The 24,258-nt window shown below is 36.0% G+C and overlaps 1 protein-coding gene across 1 annotated transcript in view; it reads right to left on the bottom strand.

Moving 5' to 3' along the window:
- Positions 1–24,258, bottom strand: part of NEGR1 (neuronal growth regulator 1) — a 952,382-nt gene that overhangs the window by 307,099 nt on the left and 621,025 nt on the right. The window contains exon 4 of the mRNA XM_062191543.1: positions 11,686–11,817. Coding sequence (XP_062047527.1) covers positions 11,686–11,817 — 132 coding nt within the window. The remainder of the gene's footprint in view (positions 1–11,685; positions 11,818–24,258) is intronic.

A 24,258-nucleotide genomic window follows, 5' to 3' on the forward strand; every position in this document is an offset into this window, starting at 1 on the left:
TTTGGGAGGGGGGAAGCCATTGTAACCCATAAGCTGTACTTTGGAAATTTATATTCATTAAATAAAAGTTTAATAAATGAAATATATACATATATATTGTTTACTACACATATTATAATATATATAATATGAATATACTATAGACTGAATAATTCACTGTTAGGTAAATGGTTATTTAGAAATCTGTCTATCTACAGTATTTCCAGGGTGATTAATCCTTATCATGAGAATAATCTTTTCAAAAATTATTTTAGCAATGCTACAAAGATGGGAAGAAAGAAGAGGAAAAGGAAGAGAGGAAGTACACATGACAAATGGAAGGGATGGGCATTTGAAGCTGGGAATGCTAACATTCGATTTCTAAGTGCCTAGTTTGAGTTTTGGCTCTTTTGTTTCTAATCCAATTTCCTATTAATGTGTACCCTAGGAGATAGCAGGTGATGGCCCAAGTACCTGGGTTCCCTGTTACCCACGTGGAGACCTGGATGGAGCTCTGGGCCCACCTGTTTGTTTTGGACATTTGAAGAGTGAACAAGCACATGGAGGATATCTGTTTGTCTGTCTCTCTGCCTTTCAAATAAAAGGAAAATAAAACTTTAAAAAAGATGACAAGTAATCTGTTTCAGTTCACAATTGATCATAATGATAGGATTAAGAGTCAAAGGGATCACATAAACAAGACTAGTGTCTGCTAATAATAACTGATAGAATTAAAAAGGAGAGAATGATCCAACATGGGAAGCGGGATACACAGCAGACTCATAGAATGGCAGATGTCCTAAACAGCTCTCTGGCCTCAGAATCAGTCCTTAAGGCATTCGGATCTGGCTAAAAAGCCCATGAGAGTATTTCAGGCATTGAAAGCCAAGACATTCTGGCAAAAACAAACAAACAAACAAACAAAAAAACCAACAACAACAAAAAACAAAAACAAACAAACAAAAAAACCTAAATGAAAGATCTCTGTGAGTGAGATTCCAAGTGGAAAGAAAGGGGCCATCAAAGAAGGAGATACCTTTCTCTGAAAGGAGGAGAGAACTTCCACTTTGACTATGATCAGAGTTTGCAAACCCAAAAGGCAACTTGGCAACTCATGACAAGAGCCTAGGGTGATTACTGATGCCATAAACAAGACTGTCAATTGATAAGTCAACAACAGGAGTCATTGGGTACTTACTCCCCATGTAGGATCTCTGTCCTTAATGTGTTGTTCAATGTGAATTAACACTATAACTAGTACTCAAACAGTACTTTACACTTTGTGTTTCTTGTGGGTGCAAACTGTTGAAATATTTACTTAATTTATACTAAATTGATCTTCTGTATATAAAGAGAATTGAAAATGAATCTTGATGTGAATGGAATGGGAAAGGGAGCAGGAGATGGGAGGGTTGTGGGTGGGAGGGAAGTTATGGGGGGGAAAAGCCACTATAATCCAAAAGCTGTACTTTGGGAATTTATATTTATTAAATAAAAGTTTAAAAATGACAGAAAATCATAGTAACATGCCAACAAACATGACAAAGGGAGAGAGAAAATGAGTAGATAAAGAAAATAAAGAGCAGGGACAGAGAAATCAAGCTAAAATGTGCAAAGGATTTATCCCCACAACTTGGCCCTGTGTTTCAAAGTTTTCGATCACAGTTCTACATACTTGCATACTCTGTCTCTAATCATTCCAATTCACTCCCTCACACACATATGCACACATACACAAAACGCACGGATATATGCAATGTTATACATGAGAATATTTGCCAGTTCCTGTGAAGTTTAATAATGATGATAGGGCAAACACAGGAAGACTTATACATGTTGCTTCATTCTATGAATGACTCCAAAGTGTTGGGTTAAAAAATTCAGTTCCAAAAAGTTATAATGCTGCATATATACATGCTCACCAAGGGAATATATAGATAAAATTGGATTTAACTGAATACAAGCTTGTAAACTGTATGTGTGCGCTGACTGATTATTTAAAACCTGTACATAATTTTGAGGAACAAATTCAGAAGGCCACCTTGTAATTTTCTGAGTTAGGGCCTTTGACAGCTTATGAGTGCATGAATCTAGATGATGAAGACACCACCACAAATGCACACACGTGTGCATTTGTTTTTGCTGCTGCTATGCCTTTACTGACTTCATTATTTTTATTTGGTTTTTCGTGGAGTCATTTTCACCCTAGAACATTTCCACCCTTTTCAGAAATTGTTTTCTTACTAGTAGCTGATGGTCAAACTCTTTTATATCAGCTACTCTTTATATTGCTTTTCTAAAATTATGAATACCAATGTAGAAAGAACTATAAGTGAAACTGAAACATATGCTAATCTAGCAAAAATTCTGTTTATGCATTAAGGCAAGGAAATTTTTAATCTTTCATTTTTATAGTAAGGATTAATAATAAAAACTCTGCATATTTTTGTTTAAGCAGATACATACTTTTTTACAGATGCATTTTGACTTTCCATGTTCAAAAGCAGAAAATATCACTCAAAGACCCTTAACACTGAAAGTGCTCTCAAAACATAGCTAAAAGTGTAGAAGAATATATTGAAGTTAAACTGGGTTCTAGACTCATCAAGCTCAGAGTCTTGACACAGTGGTCAATTTAAGTGTATGACTAATAGTTAAACAGAGGGCTATTGTTTTCTCAAAAGGAAAAAAAATCATGTATTCCATAACTGCATGTTATCATAATACAATTTAACTTCACTCAAAGGATTACATAAAACATATAACAAATTATGAACTTTAAATATCATGAAAGTCTCAAGGGGAAAGAAAAAAGGTTAATTCTTTGCTTTTTTATGTGTGCTGTTGAGAAGAAACATTTTGTTTAAAAACATTTTTGGGTGATTACATGTTTCTAATAGTCAATATTCAGTACCTTCAGGGATTTTCTTTCTAATTCCTTAGCTCCTCATATCTCTTTTAATTAGAGATTGTTTTTACCCAGTATTACTATTTTTAACTCTTGACCTTGGTATGAAAAAGTAGAAATCTTTGAAGTATTTTCCATAGATGTAGAAAAGAAAAATATCTAATATATTTTTCTAATATTCAATTGTACCTTGGAATAGTCTATAATATCTAAGTTACTATTTTTTGGTTCTAAATATGAGCATGTAAATTCATTAACTCCCATATACCTTGGTCCTGGGTCCCACTGTAATACCCATCCTTCTCTCCTATTTCCATTATTGGGCTAGTGCAGCTCATTGAAGCCCATCACTGATTCTTACGAAGCTAAGCAAATTCCTTTTAGTCCTTCTCTGTCACCCCCCTTCTTTTTTTCCTTCCTTCCTTGTTTCCTTCCTTCCTTCTTCCTTATTATTTAAAAATATGTCAAATTCAATTTTGTTCTTCAAATTTCATAAAAGTCAAGGTCTCTTAGAAACTTTCAATGATGTCCCAGAGCTGTATTTGATATCTTTCCAATAAGCGTGAACAGCAACTTGGGATAGCTTAAAGCTCATGTCATAATATTTTGTAATTTTATGCTTCTTTTGTCTTTCTCATTTTCTCATTAATAAATTTGCTGAAAACTGGTATCACAGGGCCTAGCACTTTGATTGTAACATGGTGAGAAATGAGTAAATAATTAAATAAATGATGTATAAATAAATAAATAAACACAGATGTACTGGGGTGCTTTATTGGCACTCTACAGAAGGAGTATGAATTAATCCTTTACTTAGATGACAACTTGCATTTATTGTGCCCTGGGTTGCTTCAGCGAAGTATTAATTAGACTGAAAAGCAACAAATACAGCAAAGAAGCCTAAATTATAAGCAGATATGAAAGCTGAGACAAATAAAAGTAAAACAGCATAAAATTCCACTAGAAATAAAAAGTAAGGTGATTTTTATGAATCTGAATAACATTCAGTTCTCTTCTGTCCCCAAGACAATATCCTGTCCCATTCAAGTTTGAATGCAGCATTTTCTCTTTATTCAAAGTGATGGCTACTTGTCATCTGCAATTTCGTCAAGTTTATGTTTGACAGGTCAGACTAAATTGCTCAACATTTTGAGAAAACTTTTATGAATAGCTTAGGAAAACTGGTCATTTCCCTGGAAGCCTCCTCCTTCTCTCTGTCTCCCTGGTGGCCCCTCATTTGAGGCTTTAATACAATTGTACTAAGCTGTATTAATTGGAACATTCTATTCTACATGTTTGAAGCTAGTTACATTGGAAGATAAAGTGCAAATTTGCATATATGAATATGCAGCAGATGCAAATAATGCACAAATATGTGCTTGTGATTTATTGGATAAAATCTTAGTTCACAGTATACCTAAAAATGTCTTTACTATTTATTTGATCATAGGGGGAATTACTCAATTCTATTTTATTGAAAATTATACACAAAATCATTTCTGATACAAAGTAAAATGGTTAATATATGAATTAGATAGTCATGAATAAGAATTAAAATAATGTCTAGGCTTCTTTTTACTTTAATCTAGTTGGTTTTATATTTTTTACAGTTAATGAATAGCTTATTTAATTCATGTCTGTTTTGTTCTTGAAAATCAGGGAAGATAATAAATGTTTTATTATCTAAGGACCTCTATTTTTTAAATGTAAAAAAAGAGGATTAGTGCTTCTTTTCTATGTGTTAAAGCATTATAAATATTGGGCTATCTCTATTAAACTCACCTGAAAGATTTGGTAGAAAAAAGTAGTTTTAGAAGTAGATTAATTAACATTTGATGTACTAATTTTCTTTTAATAAAAAGTTTTAATTGTGAAACAAAACTAGTGGAATGATTTATTAGAAGGTTTCTAGTATCTTTTTTTTTTTTTTTTTTTTTTTGTCAAGAGTTAGACAGTGAGAGAGAGAGAGAGACAGAGAGAAAGGTCTTCCTTTTCCATTGGTTCACCCCCCAAATGGCCGCTACGGCTGGCGCACTGCGCTGGTCCGAAGCCAGGAACTAGGTGCTTCCTCCTGGTCTCCCATGTGGGTGCAGGGCCCAAGCACTTGGGCCATCCTCCACTGCCCTCCTGGGCCACAGCAGAGAGCTGGACTGGAAGAGGAGCAACCAGGATAGAACCGGCACCCCAACTGGGACTAGAACCCGGAGTGCCGGCGCCGCAGGCAGAGGATTAGCCAAGTGAGCCACGGTGCTGGCTGAAGGTTTCTATTATCTTTAATAATTCATTCATTCAACTATTTTCGTGGCTGTTCTTCTAAGGACCAGATACTGTTTTATCTATACACAAAAAATAAGATATTCTTTGTAGTATACAGCTCATATCCTAAAGTATGTTGACTTAATATATACATTAAAATATACACATATACATACATATACACATGTGTTAGGGGGACTTCAAGAAGTTTGTGGAAAGTAAGAGATAAGTTTATTTTGGTGCAAAAAATTTGAAATCCATGCATTGTTTTTTCATAACATCCATTTCCAAAGACTTTCTGAATTATTCTCATAAATATTATAATAATGTATATATATATATATAAATTATATATTATTGTCTTGAATTTAAAAATAAATTTGAGCATCAGCTGGGTGAAATAGCTTGCCAAGTTTTCAAAACCTAGTAAATTATAGAATAGTAAACTCTCTGTTAATAATCATAGTAAAGTATATTGGACTATATAATGCCCATTTCTAAAATTTCCTCTCCAAATCAGAAAAACATTCACAAATAGCATGGAGAATAAATCGCTTCTGTCATCAGACCATGAATCTACCCCTCTTACTAGTATTTATGTGTGTGGGGGGGGGGGCAGGGGAGTCAAGATCTTCCTTCCCCTAAGCTTTGCTGATATCTCCTACTGAGATTCTGGTCTCCTATGTAGAGGTACATTATTTGGTTAGTTTAATGATACTTTCTAAATTTTCCAGAGTTGAGATTTGGCTTCCAATATATCAAGTTTGTTGATTTTCGAGTCTCTAGTCTCTCCTTTCCTCACCTTACCTCACTGCATCCTGCTTTTCCAAATTCAGTTGAATTCATGGACCACCTGGAATTCATTCAATTTTTCCATTTTATAACTAACAATAAAAATTTTAGGCCTAGTATACTCTAGGCTGCTTCCATGGATGAAAAACAAATACAAATAAAAAGGAGATCTGTCAAATTCCAAGTCTACCTACTGTCTCTGGGTTCCTAATCTCTGGGTTCCAAGTTCTTGTTCCATCTCTTTCTCTTTCTGTGTTTCATATGTGTGTTAATCTCTCAAGGTCACGTTATGATAATTTGCATTATTCTTCTTTATTATTTTAATTTCATTTTTATATGACAATAAATACACACAAAAACAAGAGTAAAAGGAAGACAAATACAAGAAGAATCATCACTTGCAATCTCTATACCAAAAAATAACAATTTGTATCAAAACTGAAATAGCCTACAAATTTCTTTATCTATAAGAACACTTTCTATCAATAACTCAAAGTTCATATATTCAATCAACTAACCATCCTAATCTATATAAGTCAATTGGGGGACTCATGTGTAGCACTCATGTGGGAGACCTGCTGAAACTCCTGGCTCCTGGCTTTGAACTAGCTTAGTATTGTAGTTGCAGCCATTTGGGGAGTGAATCAGTGGACGGTCTCTTCTCTTTCTCTCTGTCTCTCCCTGTAACTCCGACTTTCAAATAAATAAGTCTTAAAAAAATAAAATGAATAGAAACTTACATTCAGCTTGTGGAAGTACAAAATGTGTGACAAATATTCATGTGATACTAGGGCCTTGAAATTGTTCATACAAAATTCATACTATGAAAGAACTATGCATACATTTAAAAATTTTTCATACCAAACTATCCTTACTTTTCATACCATTTTTACATTTTTTTAAATTCTCATTGTATCAATTATACGTGTGTGTTTTCAATAAATGATGAATATGAGAGAGATATTAGATAAGGAAACATTTAACAGTTCTTATAGGGAACTAAAATATTTCTTTTTCTTTATCCTCAAATCGCTTCAGCACATTACTAAATCTACCAGAGTTTATGAAAATGTATTATATCTCATTTTGGGCCACATTTGGGGAAAGTGGCAAAGTTTGTCTTCAAACTATAACTCACAAAGCAAGGGAAATTTCATATTCACAATCACTAATGATTAGCAACAATGAAAGGAAGAGCTGCCTTGAACCTGGCAGGATCCTGTCTTTGGGGAATCTCCAGGTTGGCAGGGGATGTGCAGGGCCATGCTGGTAATGTTGACCACTGAGCTCAATTTTATGCTTTCGTGAAAAAATGTTTGTTCAGTAGGCTTTGACTAATTTCCTTTGGGAAATCAAGTCAGTACAATCTGTAGGAAGTGCTCAATTTTTTATGTTTAAAGGCAGAATTTCACAAAATTAACACTTTGCAAGTATTATCACAACTAGGACAATATACACTCCAATACTCACAGGTATACAAATCACTTGTATATGTGTGATATCATTCTTAAACACAATTGCTGTTAAATACAATAAGTATTAAATATGAATTTTTATGGAACCTTTAAGAACCTTTAGGAGCTATCAAAACTATGATTCATGGAGGGACAAAAAATGAACCTGCTCATTTAAAATAATTTAAAAATCCTCATGAGCTCATTTACTTTAACAGGAGAAGTTATTATGTCTACAGTAATATGTCAATTTATGATTGTATATTACCTATGTAAAGCCAGTTTTTTAAAAAGACAATCTGTACTATGACTTTTTAAAAGTATATATTTTTGTTTATTTGAAAGGCAGAGTTACACAGAGAGGGAGACACAGAGATCTTTCTTCCGCTAGTTCACTCCCAAGATGGCCATGACTGCCAGGGCTGGGCCATGGAGAAAGCCAGGAGCCAGGAACATCATCCAGGTCTCCCACAGAGATGCCAGGGGCCCAACCACTTGTGCCATCTCCAATTGCCTTCTCAGGCACACTCGCATGGAGCTAGATCAGAATTTGAGCACACAGGACTCAAACTGGTGCTCTTATGGGATCCAGGGTTGCAGGCGGTGGCTTAACCTGCTGTACTGCAATGTGGGACCCTATATTATTCTTTAAAAGGGATGTCCTCACCTTTCTTTCTCCTTTTTTCCCTTCCTACTTTTCCGTGTAAGTAAAAGTGATTAACAAAATTGTCTCTCCTACTTATTCAAAGGTGTGATACCCCTGAAAAATAGATTTTAGCACTTTCTTGAGTTGATGGGCTATCTCTAGGCTCTGCTTCACGTTCCCGCCCCCACGTTCTGCAGAGAAGACAATTTGCCATGGATTTTTCGTGTTTTTGCACATCTTGGAAGGAGAGGCATTGACAGCTTTTGCTGCTGATTATATTTTTACAGTCTTGGAGCAAAGGGAAGATTTCTTTGCAAGTTCAGTATAATTAAGATAATTTCTCCTTTTGTGCAAAGTACAGGTTTGTTTGCTACCATTACAGGCAATCCTAGTTTTATATGCCCAGGATGTTTCCGCTATAGCATAAACTCTCTGGGTGTGAAGGTGTCACCCAGCCCTCATGACATCTCCTTGCAGTAACTGGGGAAGTAACATGAAACAATGGCAATATCATGCCATAGCTAGTGCTCTGAGGAATAATCTTTGTCAGTCTTCTGCCAACCTTTATGAAACTGTGGCAGACTCTTCATACTTGTTATCTTATTTGTCCATTTTGCCCTTTTCCTTTATGAATGGATTCTCTACCCAGATTCTTTCATGGGTGGAGATCCATTTTTTTCTGACAAGGGCCACTTCAATATAGCATCACTTGTGGGCCATACAAAATCATCATCTTAAAAGTTAGCCTGCTTTTGGGCCAACGTTGTGGCACAGTGGGCTTAGCTGCCACCTGCAATGCTGGCATCACATATTGGTGCGATCTGAGTTCTGACTGTTATCCGATTCAGCTCCCTGCTAATGCACCAGGGAAAGCAACAGAAGATGGCCTAAGTGGCTGGGACTCATACCTCCTTGGGATACCTAGAAAAAGCTCCTGGCTGCTGGTTTTGGCCTGGCTCACCCCCGGCCATTGCAGTCATTTGAGGAGTGAACCAGTGGACAGAAGATCTTTATCTCTCTCTGTAAGTCTGCCTTTCAAATAAATAAATAAATAAATCTTAAAAAAAAAAAAAAAAGCCTGCTATAGATTTCTTTAATGCAACTTGCAGCTGCCTTGGCAGGGCCAGACCAAATGATTAGGTGAGCCTTACATGGCCCATGCTCTAAAGTTCCCTACCTCCTCGGATGATGATAATTAATTGGATTAATGTGTCTTTCTTTCTATTTAGTTTCTCCTCTAGTTTCTGCTTCCTTAAGTTGATCCTTCTCAGTCTGATGCCCCAACTTGTCCAGGAAAAAGTAACATCTAATTAAACGACAATTGCAGTGAATTCATGCCACAGGGATAAGAAAGCAAGTATGAATACATTGGAAAGTGTAGATTAGACAGGGAGCATGGGGCCATGCAAATACATTTATAAATGAATATATAATAGCTGGTTTTCTCAGTTTCCCATTTTTTTTTTCACATTTTCTCCTTCTAGTCAGGGACATCCTTTTAAAGACCTGTTGAGCCTGTGTGCCTGGCTTATTGGACAGTTTTGACTCTGCTTTTCAGTCCGTAGTGATCACTACTAGAAATTTTACTTCCTGAATAGTTCTGTTTCTTCCTTTCCAATCCTCCCCTTCCAAACCCCTTAACCCTCCAACAAGAAAATCGACATATATATATATATATATATATTATATTCAGATAAGCATGATTAGTGATAAAATGCAGAAGGATTTTTACTGGTGTTATCTATTATTTCAGCATTTCAAAAGAAAGAGGAGCAGCCCTTGTTAATAGGAGTCCTGAGAATCAATAGGATCTTGGTAAAATGCGAATTTCCAGGCTATGCATTCCCAAGAATTCTGATAGAGCAGGGCAGAAATATTCCATTTTAGTGAGCTTCTTAGTGGACTTTGCTATAATTTGCCTGCAAGACACTATGAGATATCCCGCTTCACAAACTGCCTTCTGATCTGGTACCATTCACATTTGCTCAGTCTAATCGAGATAGTTCAACTCCAACTATATAGATTAGTCACTGACAAATGTTGGTTGATTACAGTGATTTGCTCTGGCAGACAGCTCAACTGTCAGGAGTTTTTTAAGTTATTTTTTTTCACCCATGAGACTATAAGACTCACAATAATATGAAACAACCACTGAATAGTTTTAGCGTTTCTGGGTATATATGAAACAACTTCTTCTGATCCATGGTACAATATTAAGGACAAAGTGGCAAGGGTCATATAGAAAAATAAATAAATGGAATGAAAAAAAATGCATCTTGGAAGTACTTTGGGTAAAATATTTTTGCAAAGGCATTTTATTCAAGGAACAATGTGAATATGTTTGAAAGAAAGGCTAAGGGGGGCTATTTTTAAAAAGTAAAGACCACTGCAATCATTGTAATTGAGGTCATAGGCTATCCAAAAAATATTTTTGATAAATTATCTTAGTATTTTGGGGGTATTTAGAGAAAGGGAGCACAATGATGTACAACATATGTTGTAAATTCCTAGTAATTATGTCCATGGGAAATTTCTTTCTTAATTTTCTCAACATTTTTCTAACTAAATAGAATTAAGTCACCAAGTTAATAGTTAATAGAAGTATCACAGTACAGCTCTTTTCCTTGAGTAGAGGTAAGCACAGTTCATTTCCATTAGGTTTGATTGAGGGTTTTCATTTGCTGTGGTTTGAATAGAATTCAGCTCCTGAACTCCTACAGATGTTTAACAACAAAGTCACATCGTCTTGGTATTAAGAGGGTGGGAACTTAGTCCAATTTTGGTGATGCGGGTGAGCTTCATGGGGGTCCTTAGGTCTTTGGAGGCATGACCTTGGAAGGTAGTTCTTATGAGAGGGTTGGTTATAAAATCTGAGTGGGGCATATAGCCATAATCTCTTTTCCTGGCTTGCCTGTGATCCTTTCTTTGGCCACTTTCCCTCTTACTATATGCTACTCTATGATACCTCAGGACTCTGCCAGCAAGAAAATCATCACCAGATGCCAAACAACAGGGTTGCCTGATCTTTTACAGTGAACCTCCAAAGCCATGAGCCAATATAAGCTTTTCTCCTTTATAAGTAGCTTATCTTAGTCACTTCTCTGTAGCAATGAAAAGCTAATGCAACATTTAAATTAATCCTAGTGACTCAATGAAAAATCCATAAGGAAAAGTAAACATGTTTACAGAGTTTTATACATAAGAATAGCACAGTTGATAATGCAGGGGACTAAGATTGTATGTGAAACATTTTAATCTGTATATCAAACTGAATTGTGAGATTACTTGAGACAACTGATGCCAGGGGCACAGTACTTTTTCTGTCAAGGGCCATTTAGATATTTATAACACCATTCACAAGGAAGATAAAATTATCATCTTAAAAACTGACCTGCTACAGATTTATTGAATTTTGAGTCCTGACTATGGTTGCCTTCCTAAGGTCAGACCAAATGATTTTGTGTGCCTAATATGGCCTGTGGGCTGGACCTTCCCCACAGCTGCATCAGATCATCATTCCAACACTTAACACATTTTCAATGTTAGTAAGTGACCTTTACCAAAATGCTACCTCTTAAGAAAGAGCAGCACCAATCTGATAGTGTTAACTTTACTCAGAAGTTATCTTGATATAAGCTGATGAGACTTACAGTTGACGACAACTTTTACTTTTCTCACATCTGGGAATGACACATCGTTTTCAGCACTGCATTCATACTCCCCAGCCTGGTCCCGGGTGATTCCATAAATGTCCAAATATTGTCCATTTTCAAATGGTTTGGCTGCAAAAAAAAAAAAAAATACAGCATGTTTAATTCTAGCTGCCTGAGGCATCATTCAAGTAAAACAACAATCTCATGACTTCCTACTATATACTGCTGACAAAACAATTCCAAATGAAACTGGGGAATTATTAAACTCTTTGTTCTCTTATGTTCAGAGGGAAACTCAGAGAAAAAAGCAGAAGCAGAACAAGGGATACCATAACAACTGTTTCCCCAGAACAGGATATACATGTGTTCTTTTTAATTGATTGTGGTCTCCTAACCTCCTCACACATCAAATAGAGCTCTGCACATTTTTGTAATTGAGTTCAACAACCTCCTAGCAGTGTGGATGAAATTCACTAATATGGGTTGGTACATATTGACTTTTATACAGTGTGAGCTAGCAACTTGACACTTAACCTAACTAAATGTTACTTTTCATTTGGAGAAATCTCCTACCCATATTCAATGTTTCAAGCCAGATGGTTTGATAAGAGTATAGAGATATATTAAACCATTGTCATATTTTCCTTCCAAAATTATTAATGTGGCTAAGAAAGATAGGTTGTACACACAAAATATAAATCACTCAACAAATCTCATAAAAATGGTTGATGACTGTAAAACTAAGTGTTGATGTCATAAAAACAAACTACAGTTTAATTTTTTTTTATATTCTAGGAGACGCATTCTCTGCTTCACTAAAAATAGCCATAGGTTAAAAACACAAATACATAATCACACATGAAAGACTATCCCCCAGTGAATGAGACTTTTAAAAAGATTCCTTACTTTAATAATGAAATGTTTATTTATGTGGAAGCAGAGAATCATTGGGCACAAAGGACCCTGATTATCAGAAGGATGGCAAAGGAGAATAAATCTATGTGAATTTCAAGATGGGAGACTCTGCTGCCTCTTTGCAAGGGCCTTAAAAAAATCACATTTCAATGCATACCACATGAAACTAGGAAATGAAGCAATGCTTTCATTAAAGATATGTTTTCAAAAGTCAATGTTATTTTTGTCTTCAAATTACCATCTTACCAAAACTATTGTGGGGAACCAGAATTTAGAAAACAAGTCAGAACAGTGGATTTTAATGATTTAAAAAAATGAAATTTGTTTACAGTCCCCCAAGTCTAAAATCCATGTTAACTAAGGTTTTCTCTTTGTGGGCTCCCTTTTCTGGGTCCATATTAGTGTGGGCTGTTGCAGAGTCTGCCCTCAAGGTAACTATGGCTTAGAGAGTAGAAAGTTGAGTGTCTACAAAATGTATAATTACCTCATTTCTCCCATTTACATGTCTGATTCCAAGTTACAGATAGAGGGAAGTAAAACTTCTGAGATGGAAGTTAATTGATACATGATTTCAGGTATCCAAATGCAAGATTATGAAAGTAGCAGTTATTCTCGAAGTCCATATTCTTAAATAAATATGATTTTACAATCATTTTTGCTCTTTTTAGTTCTCTAATTTCAGTACACCAATACAGAATTTATGTCTGTATTATTCTCCATTTTTTCTCTTATTTTCATCTTTACAATGAAGATGTTCTAGGCATAAATGTATCCTTAAGAAATATTGAGGCCGGCGCCGTGGCTTAACAGGCTAATCCTCCGCCTTGCAGCACCGGCACACCAGGTTCTAATCCCGGTTGGGGTGCCGGATTCTATCCTGGTTGCCCCTCTTCCAGGCCAGCTCTCTGCTATGGCCCGGGAAGGCAGTGGAGGATGGCCCAAGTCCTTGGGCCCTGCACCCTCATGGGAGACCAGGAGAAGCATCCGGCTTCTGGCTTCGGATCAGTGTGATGAGCCGGCCGCAGTGGCCATTGGAGGGTGAACCAACGGCAAAAAAGGAAGACCTTTCTCTCTGTCTCTCTCTCTCTCTCTCACTATCCACTCTGCCTGTCAAAAAAAAAAAAAAAAAAAAAGAAAGAAAGAAAAAGAAATATTAAATTAAGGGGAAAATACCTATTCATATCCAATACTTTTTAAAGTATACTTGAATTGTGAAGAACAACAGAAGAATAACTTGAAATCTGGGGAACACTCATATATGAGGATATCATGGAAAGTAGAACTAAACTTTATAATTATTTTGGTACTGAATTTTTTGAAATCCACGCACGTATTTTCTTATAATACACATGTTTTCATGAACTTTCTGAAGACCCTTCATATTGTACCAGTGAATGACCTTGTTGAGTGGTACAAAACAAATCCAATCATCAGTGAAAATGTGTACTATTGTTAAATTCTGTAAAAATAAATCTACTATGTCTAGCTTATTCTTTAATAATAAAATGTTTCTTAGATATTCTTAGTTCTTTATTTTATTTATTTATTTTTTTTTAATTTTATTTTTCTTTTGACAGGCAGAGTTAGTGTGTGAGAGAGAGAGAGAGAGACAGAGAGAAAGGTCTTTCTTCCGTTGGTTCACCCCCCAAATGGCCACCACAGCCGGTGCACTGTGCTGACCCGAAGCCAGGAGCCAGGTGCTTCCTCCTGGTCTCCCATGCGGGTGCAGGCCCCAAGCACTTGGGCCGTCCTCCACTGCCTTCCTGGGCCACAGTAGAGATCTAGACTGGAAGAGGAGCAACCGGGACAGAATCCTTCGCCCCAACTGGGACTGGAACCTGGGGTGCTGGTGCTGCAGGCGGAGGATTAGCCTAGTGAGCCACGGCGCTGGCCTTAGTTCTGTATTTTAACCAATTTTAAGAAGAACTACCACAAAAATACATGCCTTTGTTAACAGGAATACACTGTGACCTATTTGAATAATGAACTATTATTTAACCTTTAAATACATTATTGAAATGGTTCATTTCAACACGCAGGAATATATGTTTATTATTTCTTAAATCTTATTTATTTACTTAAAAAAGTTACAGAAATAGAGGCAGAAAGATCTTGCATCTTCTGGTTTACTCCCTAAATGGCTGCAACCAGAAGCTGGAACTCTCTCTGGGTCTCCCATATGTGTGGCAGAGACACAAACACTTGGGCCATCTTCCACTGCTTTCCCAGGCACATGCAGCGAGCTGGATTGGAAGTAGAGTAGCCAGGGCTCTAACTGTTACTCACAGGGGATGCCAGCATTGAAGGCTGCTGCTTAGCTTGCTGCACCACAACACTCGCCCCATGTATTATGATTATTTTTATAATATATATATATATATGGCAAAATATGTATTATAGACTTAAAAATATTAAAGATAGGAATAAACACATTAGATTTGTATATCTCCAGGAACCAAAAACGTTTAATGAAAAGTGAGAAACAATAGATGCTCAATTCAGGAAGAAGCAGACATTCTCTATCCTAAAGGGCTAAACAGCAGACTGAAAGATAGGCAGCCATTGCAAGAAGCTTTCTGACATAATATCACCAATATCAGGATCCTATGCTGACTGACATGAGGAATTCCAGGGAGCACTGCTCAAGACTGTTGAATGCTTGTACCTGTAATTGATTGCACAATCTTCATAAACATATATAGAGATCTTTTTCCATACCAACCATAGAATTAGGTCTGTATTTACAGCTATTAGAATTACCTATAAATGGTTATGAGATGCATAACTCACTAACTGTAGAACCAGTGAATGGATGATATTGCCAACATTATCAATGATATTAGTATAAAGACAGTTAGAAGAAACAAAGCATAAGAGCATGTCAGCATCTTATTTTTCTTCACTAAATCTGTGGTACGTTAAGCCAGCTGTTACTTCCATGTTCCATGTATCAGCTCTCAAAAGTTGTGCTATAAGCATTCTATTATTGTTATGCACATAACTCTGTTTGTGTCTTCAACTTATCCTTGCTCTGTTCTCAGTCTGATGTTACCAAATTTGAATTCTAGATTTGAACTTAGTTGCCTTACCCAGGGTATATACTCTGGAGTATACTAGCTGTCTGTAATTTTCTTGGCTACTCTTTAGTTTTTATTTCCATCTGTTTTCCATATATAAACCCTTTATCATCTGGATGCAAGACCAATCCTTTCTTTTAACACTTAGATTAGACCTCTTTGCCATCACTCCTCTCTGACAGAAAAGGATTTGGCCACAATATATTAAAATAAAGCATAGAGTATTTCAATTCATATATGCAGTGTAACTCTGCCTAGTTCTGAAAATAAAGCAAAGAGATCAAGGCTGAAGTGATATAGAGAACTAAACACACAGGGACCATCACCATAGTCACACTGTTGCAGCTTTTTATAAGGGGTAGATAGAATCCTAGGAATCCATTATAAATGTAGACACTGTGAGATATTTTCTCCCAGGGTAAACTGTGCACAAATTATAAAGGCAGATGAAATATAAACACATTGTAATATGGCAGTCCTCCAATGGTCATTGGTTTTACCAATCTCCACCAGCAGAACAACAATTTCTATTTTGCTCACCTTTTTGTCCTGAGGTCTAACATAATGACCAAAACATATACTTTATAAATATTTATTGAACAATATATAAATATATTGATAAGTGATTTAATAAAGCCCTATAAGATATGAGCACAGAGAATCTAAGCTAAAGTAAATGCTTACATCTGAAGAAGTTGGGAAGAAGGAAAGAACTTTAAAAAGAGTTATCCTTGCTGACACCTTGAAGTGATAGGTGGGAGTAGGGTGAGGACATATTCTATAGTTATCATAGTTCCTTTTTAAGTTGATAGAGCCTAACAGAAACATTAAATGCAATTTTTTGGGAAAGATATAGGTACTGCCTATAATTTAAACAATAATTTCCATTGTGTATACTACATCACAAGTATAGTCCTTTCTCAAGATATGGAGGACTCAAGAAATTTCACAAGCTTTTATTTACACAACTATTATAATCACCTTCAGAGAAGAATGTAGCTATGATTTATAATATCTTTCTGTTCCTATTTCTGATAAGAACCTGGTCAGAGAAAGTTCTATATTAGGCACTAAATGGTATCTTGGTTTCACTTTATGGTTAGGTAAGATATGTGAACTTACCTTATGCTACCTAAAAATTATTTGTGAAGTAACAGTAATTCTTTAGAATGTCCATATATTTCAGAAAAAAAAATGACAAAGTAAGTATCTTCCATTAACTTTTAGGCTATTGTTCACTACTTTTCATCTCACCCTCTGATCCTTTCCTTTTACTTTGCCAATATCCTTCACATATTCACATCTGTCAAACACTGTTTTTCCGTGTGGCCCTTTCCCCCTTCACTCACAGTCTTTCGGGGATCTTGTTCATTCATGTACATATCATTACTGATGGTGTATCGTCAAGTACCTGGTGGATCAAGTTAGATAGATAGATAGATGACAGATAGATGGTAGATGATAGAAAAATCTTAACTATGTTCTACTGGACATTCCCATTTGAACGTGTCACAGTTATCTCAAAGTCACCTCAGCTAAAACAAGCTGTTTTCCTACCATAATTGCCATTCTTTTTGTGTTCCGCAGCTCAGTGAGTGCCTAGAGCATCACCCAATTGCTTACGTCAGACGTTTTAGCATTAATATCGACAATACTTTCTACCTCGGTTGCCCTTGAGTCGCTGTGTCCTGTCGGTTTTATATTCTAAGTAATTCTGAAAGCTGTTCGAGGGCCACTGTGTCTTGGTTACTGATCTCAAAATGCCCATAGCCACGTGGTATGCCAATGATTTCAGGCTGCTTTGCAGAGTCACTGCAATGGTTTCCCAAAGACCTTGCTCAGAATAAGATTCATTGTACAAGTTGTCCTGCAGGAAGATATATTGTTAGGATATCACAACAATTTATGACTAAATAGTTCTCTACAATTGAATTCATGAATTATATTTGGAATGGCTCATTTGTGTTTGTGATTTTTAAGTACTTCCCATCAGCTTGATATCTATGGTATATTATATGTAACAGAAGTGTCTCTTGTACACTTAAAACTGGATTATCTAAGCTCAAACTTTAGCTCTGCCATTTATTAGCTTCTTGACTCATCTATAATGTGTTAGGATTGTAACAGACTCTTTCTCACATGGTTGTTGTGAGGAGTGAGTTAACACAAGAAAATGCTCAGAACGCTGGGTAACACATCATGGGAACTTAAAATATATATTAGCTATTATGACAATGCACAGGTATAGGCATGCCACAGAGGTTGGTTTAGATAAACATTGTTTCCATGATGACAAGTTACTATATTTAAGAATTGGTGCTTCTGTCTTAACATGATATTTAATAGGAACCAGAAATGAGAAAAAGAAAATCACTCAAGAGTTATTAATAGCAATGAACAATTCAGTTCTCAGTTCAATTCTGTGAGTTCAGTAAACAAATCTGCCATTTACATCTGTAGATGAACCTAAAGGTTGATTTCATGTTGGAATCTGTTTATTTCTAGCTCCAGTCCCAAGGATAATTTTAAAATCCTGATGAACTTTATACACACACACACACACATATATTTAACTAATTTAGCTTTTAAGATGAACAAATTTCATGTAGTTCATATGTACAGATTTAGGAGCATAGTGATGCCTCCCACTCTACCCACCCTCCTACCCATGCAGCCACCCTCCCTTCTCCTTCTTTTCTTATTATTTCTTTTAATGTTTGCAATGACCTACCATCAGTTTACTTTATACTGATAAGATTATCCTTACACTAAGTAAAGAATCCAACAATAAAAAGCAGAAAATAACACTGTTCCTCAATAGTGCAGACAAGAGCTGTAACAATCAATCTCAAAATGTCAATTTTGCTCATGAACATTACAGTTTTTATACATAGATTAGTTACAAAAGAGCAGGGAAAGCATATGATACTTGTCTTTTTGGGACTGGTTTACTTCACTAAGTATAATGTTTTCCGGCTGCATCCATCATATTGGAAAAGACAGGATTTCATTCTTTTTTACAGCTGAGTAGTATTCCATTATATATATATATGTATATATATATATATATATATATATATATATATATATATCTCCCATGATTTCAATTTTCACTCATCCGTTGATGGACATCTGTGTTTATTCCATATCTTAGCTATTGTGAAATGAGCTGCAGTGAACATGGGGGTACAGATTGGGTAAATTCCCAGGATGGGGTTGCTGGGTCATATGGTAGATGTATTTTCAAAATTCTGAGGTATCTTCATACTGTCTTCCACAGTGGTTGTACTGGTTTACATTCCCACCAACAGTGGATAATGGTACCTTTTTCCCCACATCCTTGCCAGCATTTATTGTTTGTTGATTCTTTCTGTGAGAGCCAATTCTAACTGGGGTGAGGCGAAACATCATTGTTTTATTTGCATTTCCCTGATGGCTAGTGATCCTGAGCATTTCTTCATGTGGTTGTTGGTCTTTTCCTCATGTCTGTTGAATTTCTCCTATGCATAAATATATTATAGTAGTAATAATATGTGCATCTTGACAAACTTTGTGTCTGAGCGGTCACTGATTTAAAAATAGCATTCATACATCACTTTCAGCTTCTGGTTGCTGATAGACCCTTAGGTTGAGATAAAGTTCTTTTTTTTATTTTTTATTTTCTGACAGGCAGAATTAGATAGTGAGAGAGAGAGACAGAGAGAAAGATCTTCCTTCCATTAGTTCACCCCCAAAATGGCTGCTAAGGTCAGCGCTGCGCTGATCTGAAGCCAGGAGCCAGGTGCTTCCTCCTGGTCTCCCATGTGGGTGCAGGGGCCCAAGCACTTGGGCCATCCTCCACTGCACTCCCGGGTCACAGCAGAGAGCTGGACTGGAAGAGGAGCTACGTGGGCTAGAACCTGGTGCCCATATGGGATGCTGCAGCTGCAGGCGGAGAATTAACCAAGTGAGCCACAGTGCCGGCCCCTCCTCTCCCACTTTAATCTCTTCTGCATCTACTCCAATCTCTTCTTTTTGGCCCACTCTAGTGATTTCCCCTTTTATTTATTTATTTATTCTGTTTGTTTGTTTGTTTGTTTATTTTATGATTTACAAAGATTTATTAGAGCCAAAGACTTCTAGCCAGAGCAGCATTGGAGGGGGCTTCCAAGAGAGGAAAAAACCCAAAGGACCCCATGGCACTGGGGTTTTTAAGTACAATTTCAAAGGAAAAAAAAACTTGATTGTCATTCAGTTACCAGGCAGGGACAAAACCCATCAAAAGATCTGATTTACAATACTTTAACCTAACTGGCTTGCTCATGATAAATTAAACAGCCCGTCTACCTAATCCCAAATAAACTTCACATCACTAGTCCTTAACTTCATTTACACCAAAAATATCTTTTTTACTGTGTAAAATAATATAGTTGTAGTTTCCAGGAATTGGGACATAGACTTTGGTGAATATTATCCCATCTGAGTTTTCATTAGACTTTGAAGTTCTTGCAGATACATATTATAATTTGTCAATGATTTCAAAGAGAGTAGGAAAACAAAATCATGATCTAATTTGTAAAGTTCTCAAAGTCATTAATCCTATGTCAGGAATTTGGAAAAAAAAATTTAATGAACACATTCTTTTTTAGGCAAAAAGTTTTTGTGAGAATGTATCACAAATCTATCAGGTAACATAAGTCTGGGAACTGCTTTTAGATTGCAGGAATAATGGGGTTTGAAGGAGCAATGAGAGGACAACATATTGATAAAAGATTATGGAAGTCATCTACTGAAATTATTTTAATGGTTTTCAGAAGCAAATAGAAATAACTAGTAAGTTTAAAAACTCAATGTTTTGCTTCATTTTGCTAAATATTTCTCATAGCATACCACATAGTGCTGAAAGAACATTCTTAAATCAGCTCACAATCATTTTTTTTTCCTTCCTGCACCTTTCCCTAACTCTTTTTCTTCCATTCATGCATTCATTCAATGAATTTTAATTGTGTCTGTATCTTTAACTAGTGGACAAGATTGCTTCTATTTTAAAAAGGTTATAGTTATGACCGGCACCGTGGCTCACTAGGCTAATTCTCCGCCTTGCGGCGCCAGCACACCGGGTTCTAGTCCCGGTCGGGGCACCGGATTCTGTCCCTGTTGCTTCTCTTCCAGGCCAGCTCTCTGCTGTGGCCAGGGAGTGCAGTGGAGGATGGCCCAAGTCCTTGGGCCCTGCATCCCATGGGAGACCAGGAGAAGCACCTGGCTCCTACCATCGGATCAGCGAGATGCGCCAGCTGCAGCGCGCGGGCCGCGGTGGCCATTGGATGGTGAACCAACGGCAAAAGGAAGACCTTTCTCTCTGTCTTTCTCTCTCACTCTCCACTCTGCCTGTCAAAAAAAAAAAAAGTTATAGTTTGTTATGAATTATAAAATATGAATAAAGGTTTGGATTCCACTTAATAATTTCTTTTTTAAACTTTTATTTAATAAATACAAATTTCCAAAGTACAGTTTATGGATTACAATGGCTTCCCCACCCCCATAACTTCCCTCCCATCCGCAACCCTCCCGTATCCCACTCCCTCTCCCATTCCATTCACATCAAGATTCATTTTCGATTCTCTTTATATACAGAAGAGCAATTTAGTATAAATTAAGTAAAGATTTCAACAGTTTACACCCACACAGGAACACAAAGTGTAAAATACTGTTTGAGTACTAGTCATAGCGTTAATTCACATTGGACAATACATTAAGGACAGAGATCCTACATGAGGAGTAAGTGCAGAATGACTCCTGTTGTTGACTTAACAAACTAACACTCTTGTTTATGGTATCAGTAATCACCCTAGGCTCTTGTCATGAGTTGCCGAGGCTATGGAAGCCTTTAGGGTTCACCGACTTCTATCTTATTCTGAAGGGTCATAGTCAAAGTGGAAGTTCTCTCCTCCCTTCAGAGAAAGGTACCTCCTTCTTTGATGGCTCTGTTCTTTCCACTAGGATCTCACTGGCAGAGATCTTTCATCTAGGTTTTTTTTTTTTTTTCAGGAGTGTCTTGGCTTTCCATGCCTAAAATACTCTCATGGGCTCTTGAGCCAGATCCGAATGCCTTAAGGGCTAATTCTGAGGCCAGAGTGCTGTTTAAGGCATCTGCTATTCTATGAGTCTGCTGTGTATCCTGCTTCTAATGTTGGATCATTCTCTCCTTAATTCTATCAGATAGTATTAGCAGACACTAGTCTTGTTTATGTGATCTCTTCGACTCTTAGACCTATCATTATGATCAATTGTGAACAGAAATTGATCACTGGACTAGTGAGATGGCATTGGTACATGTCACATTGAAGGGATTGAATTTGGATCCTCTGGAGCTTTTCTAACTCTACCGTTTGGGGCAAGTCTGATTGAGTATGTCGCAAATTATATATCTCCTCCGTCTCTTTTTCCCACTCTTATATTTAACAGAGATCACTTTTCAATTAAATTTAAACACCTAAGAATAACTGTGTGTTAATTACAGAGTTCAACCAATAGTATTAAGTAGAACAAAAAAATACTAAAAGGGACAAAGTATTAAGTTGTTCATCAACAGTCAGGACAAGGGCTGATCAAGTGATTGTTTCTCATAGTGTCCATTTCACTTCAACAGGTTTCTTTTTGGTGCTTGGTCAGTTGTCACTGATCAGGGAGAACATATGATATTTGTCCCTCTGGGACTGGTTTATTTCACTCAGCATGAAATTAAACAATGTAACAACTTATGCCTAGTTTCCAATTAAAATTGCTAAATATTTTTTAAAAAATCTAAAAATACTGCATATTCAAAGAAATATATGAACAATAACTAGAAAAAGATGAGTCAATAGATGGACACCTAAAAATAGTATAGTAGAACCATGAAACAAGGATTAGGAAAATCTGTATGTCATGATTAGGTTATAACCATATTCTAGTACTTAAGAAAAATATAAATATAAAGAGGTTCAGAATGCAAGGTAGGAGAAGAAAACAAATGGAATTTCTTTACATAGGAACACAAAATTTTAAAAATGCGATAATAATTGGAAGGAACCAACAAACCAACAGCAGATTAGACACTTCAAATAGTGTTATACTTGAAGGAATAGCAAGAGTATATAGTATTTACAAACTGAAGTAGAGAGAGAAAAAATACCAAACAAGCAAATGAAGAAATAAACAAATGGACTAAGTGATACATGAGACAATATAAAATGGTTTCTCATTTATAAATATATGGGTCTCATATAGGTGCAAGGAATGAATTTGAATAAAAAAGTTTATTGAATTTGTAACCTATAATAATATGGCAAATTCAAGAAGTTAATAATCTCAAAGAAAGATGAAAAACCAAAAATCATGCAAAAATATATAATAATTGAGTTGCTAAAACCAAAGAGATACAGGGAATTTAAAATGTATTGGAGGGGCTGGTACTTTGCTGTGGCAGGTTAATCTTCCACTTCAGATTTTGCCATCCCATATCAGGGTACACATTCAAGTCCCAGCTACTCAACTTTCCATCTGGTTCCCTGCTAATATACCTGGGAAGGCAGTAGAGAATGACCCAAGAGGTTGTACCCCTGCCACTCATATGGGAGATCACAATGGAGTTCCTGGTTCCTGGCTTTCGTCTGACCCAGACCTGATTGTTGTGGCTATTTGGAAATCCAGTAGATGAATGATTCTCTTTCTCTCCCTTACCCTCTCTCTCATTCTTTTTTTTTTTCAAATATATACATACAGACAGACATAAATCTTAGACAAGTAAAATTCAGCCAGTGATAAAACACATATTTCACATTGGGAAATAGAAATAATAAATATTCTAAAACTTCTTGTTCACAACTATGCAAACCAGAAGATAATGCAATAGCACCAAAAAAGTATAAATGCTTAATATCACTATTATAAGCTTCAACTTTAAGAAGCTATAAAAGTAAGAATAAAAACTAAAGAAAATAGAATTATGCAAATAATAAAATATAGTAATCAGTAAAACTGAGGATGCCACATCAATAGAGAAAATCATAAGCTGTACTTTGGAAATTTATATTCATTAAATAAAAGTTTAATATAAAAAAATAGAGAAAATCAATGAAATCAAAAGTTGGTCTTTTATATGATCACTGAAAGGGTAAAACTTAACCAGACTGCTAAGAGTAAAAAGAGATTGCACAAAACACCAATAGAAGAAGATACTGCTATAATTCCAGGAACAATTGAATGGCTACTAAGCAAATATTAAGAAAAACTCACCACCAAATTAGCACAACAGTATATATCCAATCTGAAAGATACAAATTTCCAAGTTTATATAGAAAAGAAAGTCTGAATACACAATTAGAAGAAACTGAATTTTTAATCTAAAAATCAACCACACAGAAAACTTCAGGATCATAGGTCTCTAGTTTTTAATGAAGAAATAATTCTTTTTTTTGTAAAGATTTTACTTTCTTTGAAAGCAGAATTACAGAAAGAGAGGAGAGAGAGAGAGAGAGAGAGAGAGAGAGAGAGAAAGAGAAGAGAGAGAGAGAGATAAAGAGAAGAGAGAGAGAGAGATCTTCTGTCTGTTGGTATA

The sequence above is a fragment of the Lepus europaeus genome, chromosome 5 (assembly GCF_033115175.1).
Source record: "Lepus europaeus isolate LE1 chromosome 5, mLepTim1.pri, whole genome shotgun sequence".
Classification (NCBI taxonomy): Eukaryota; Metazoa; Chordata; class Mammalia; order Lagomorpha; family Leporidae; genus Lepus; species Lepus europaeus.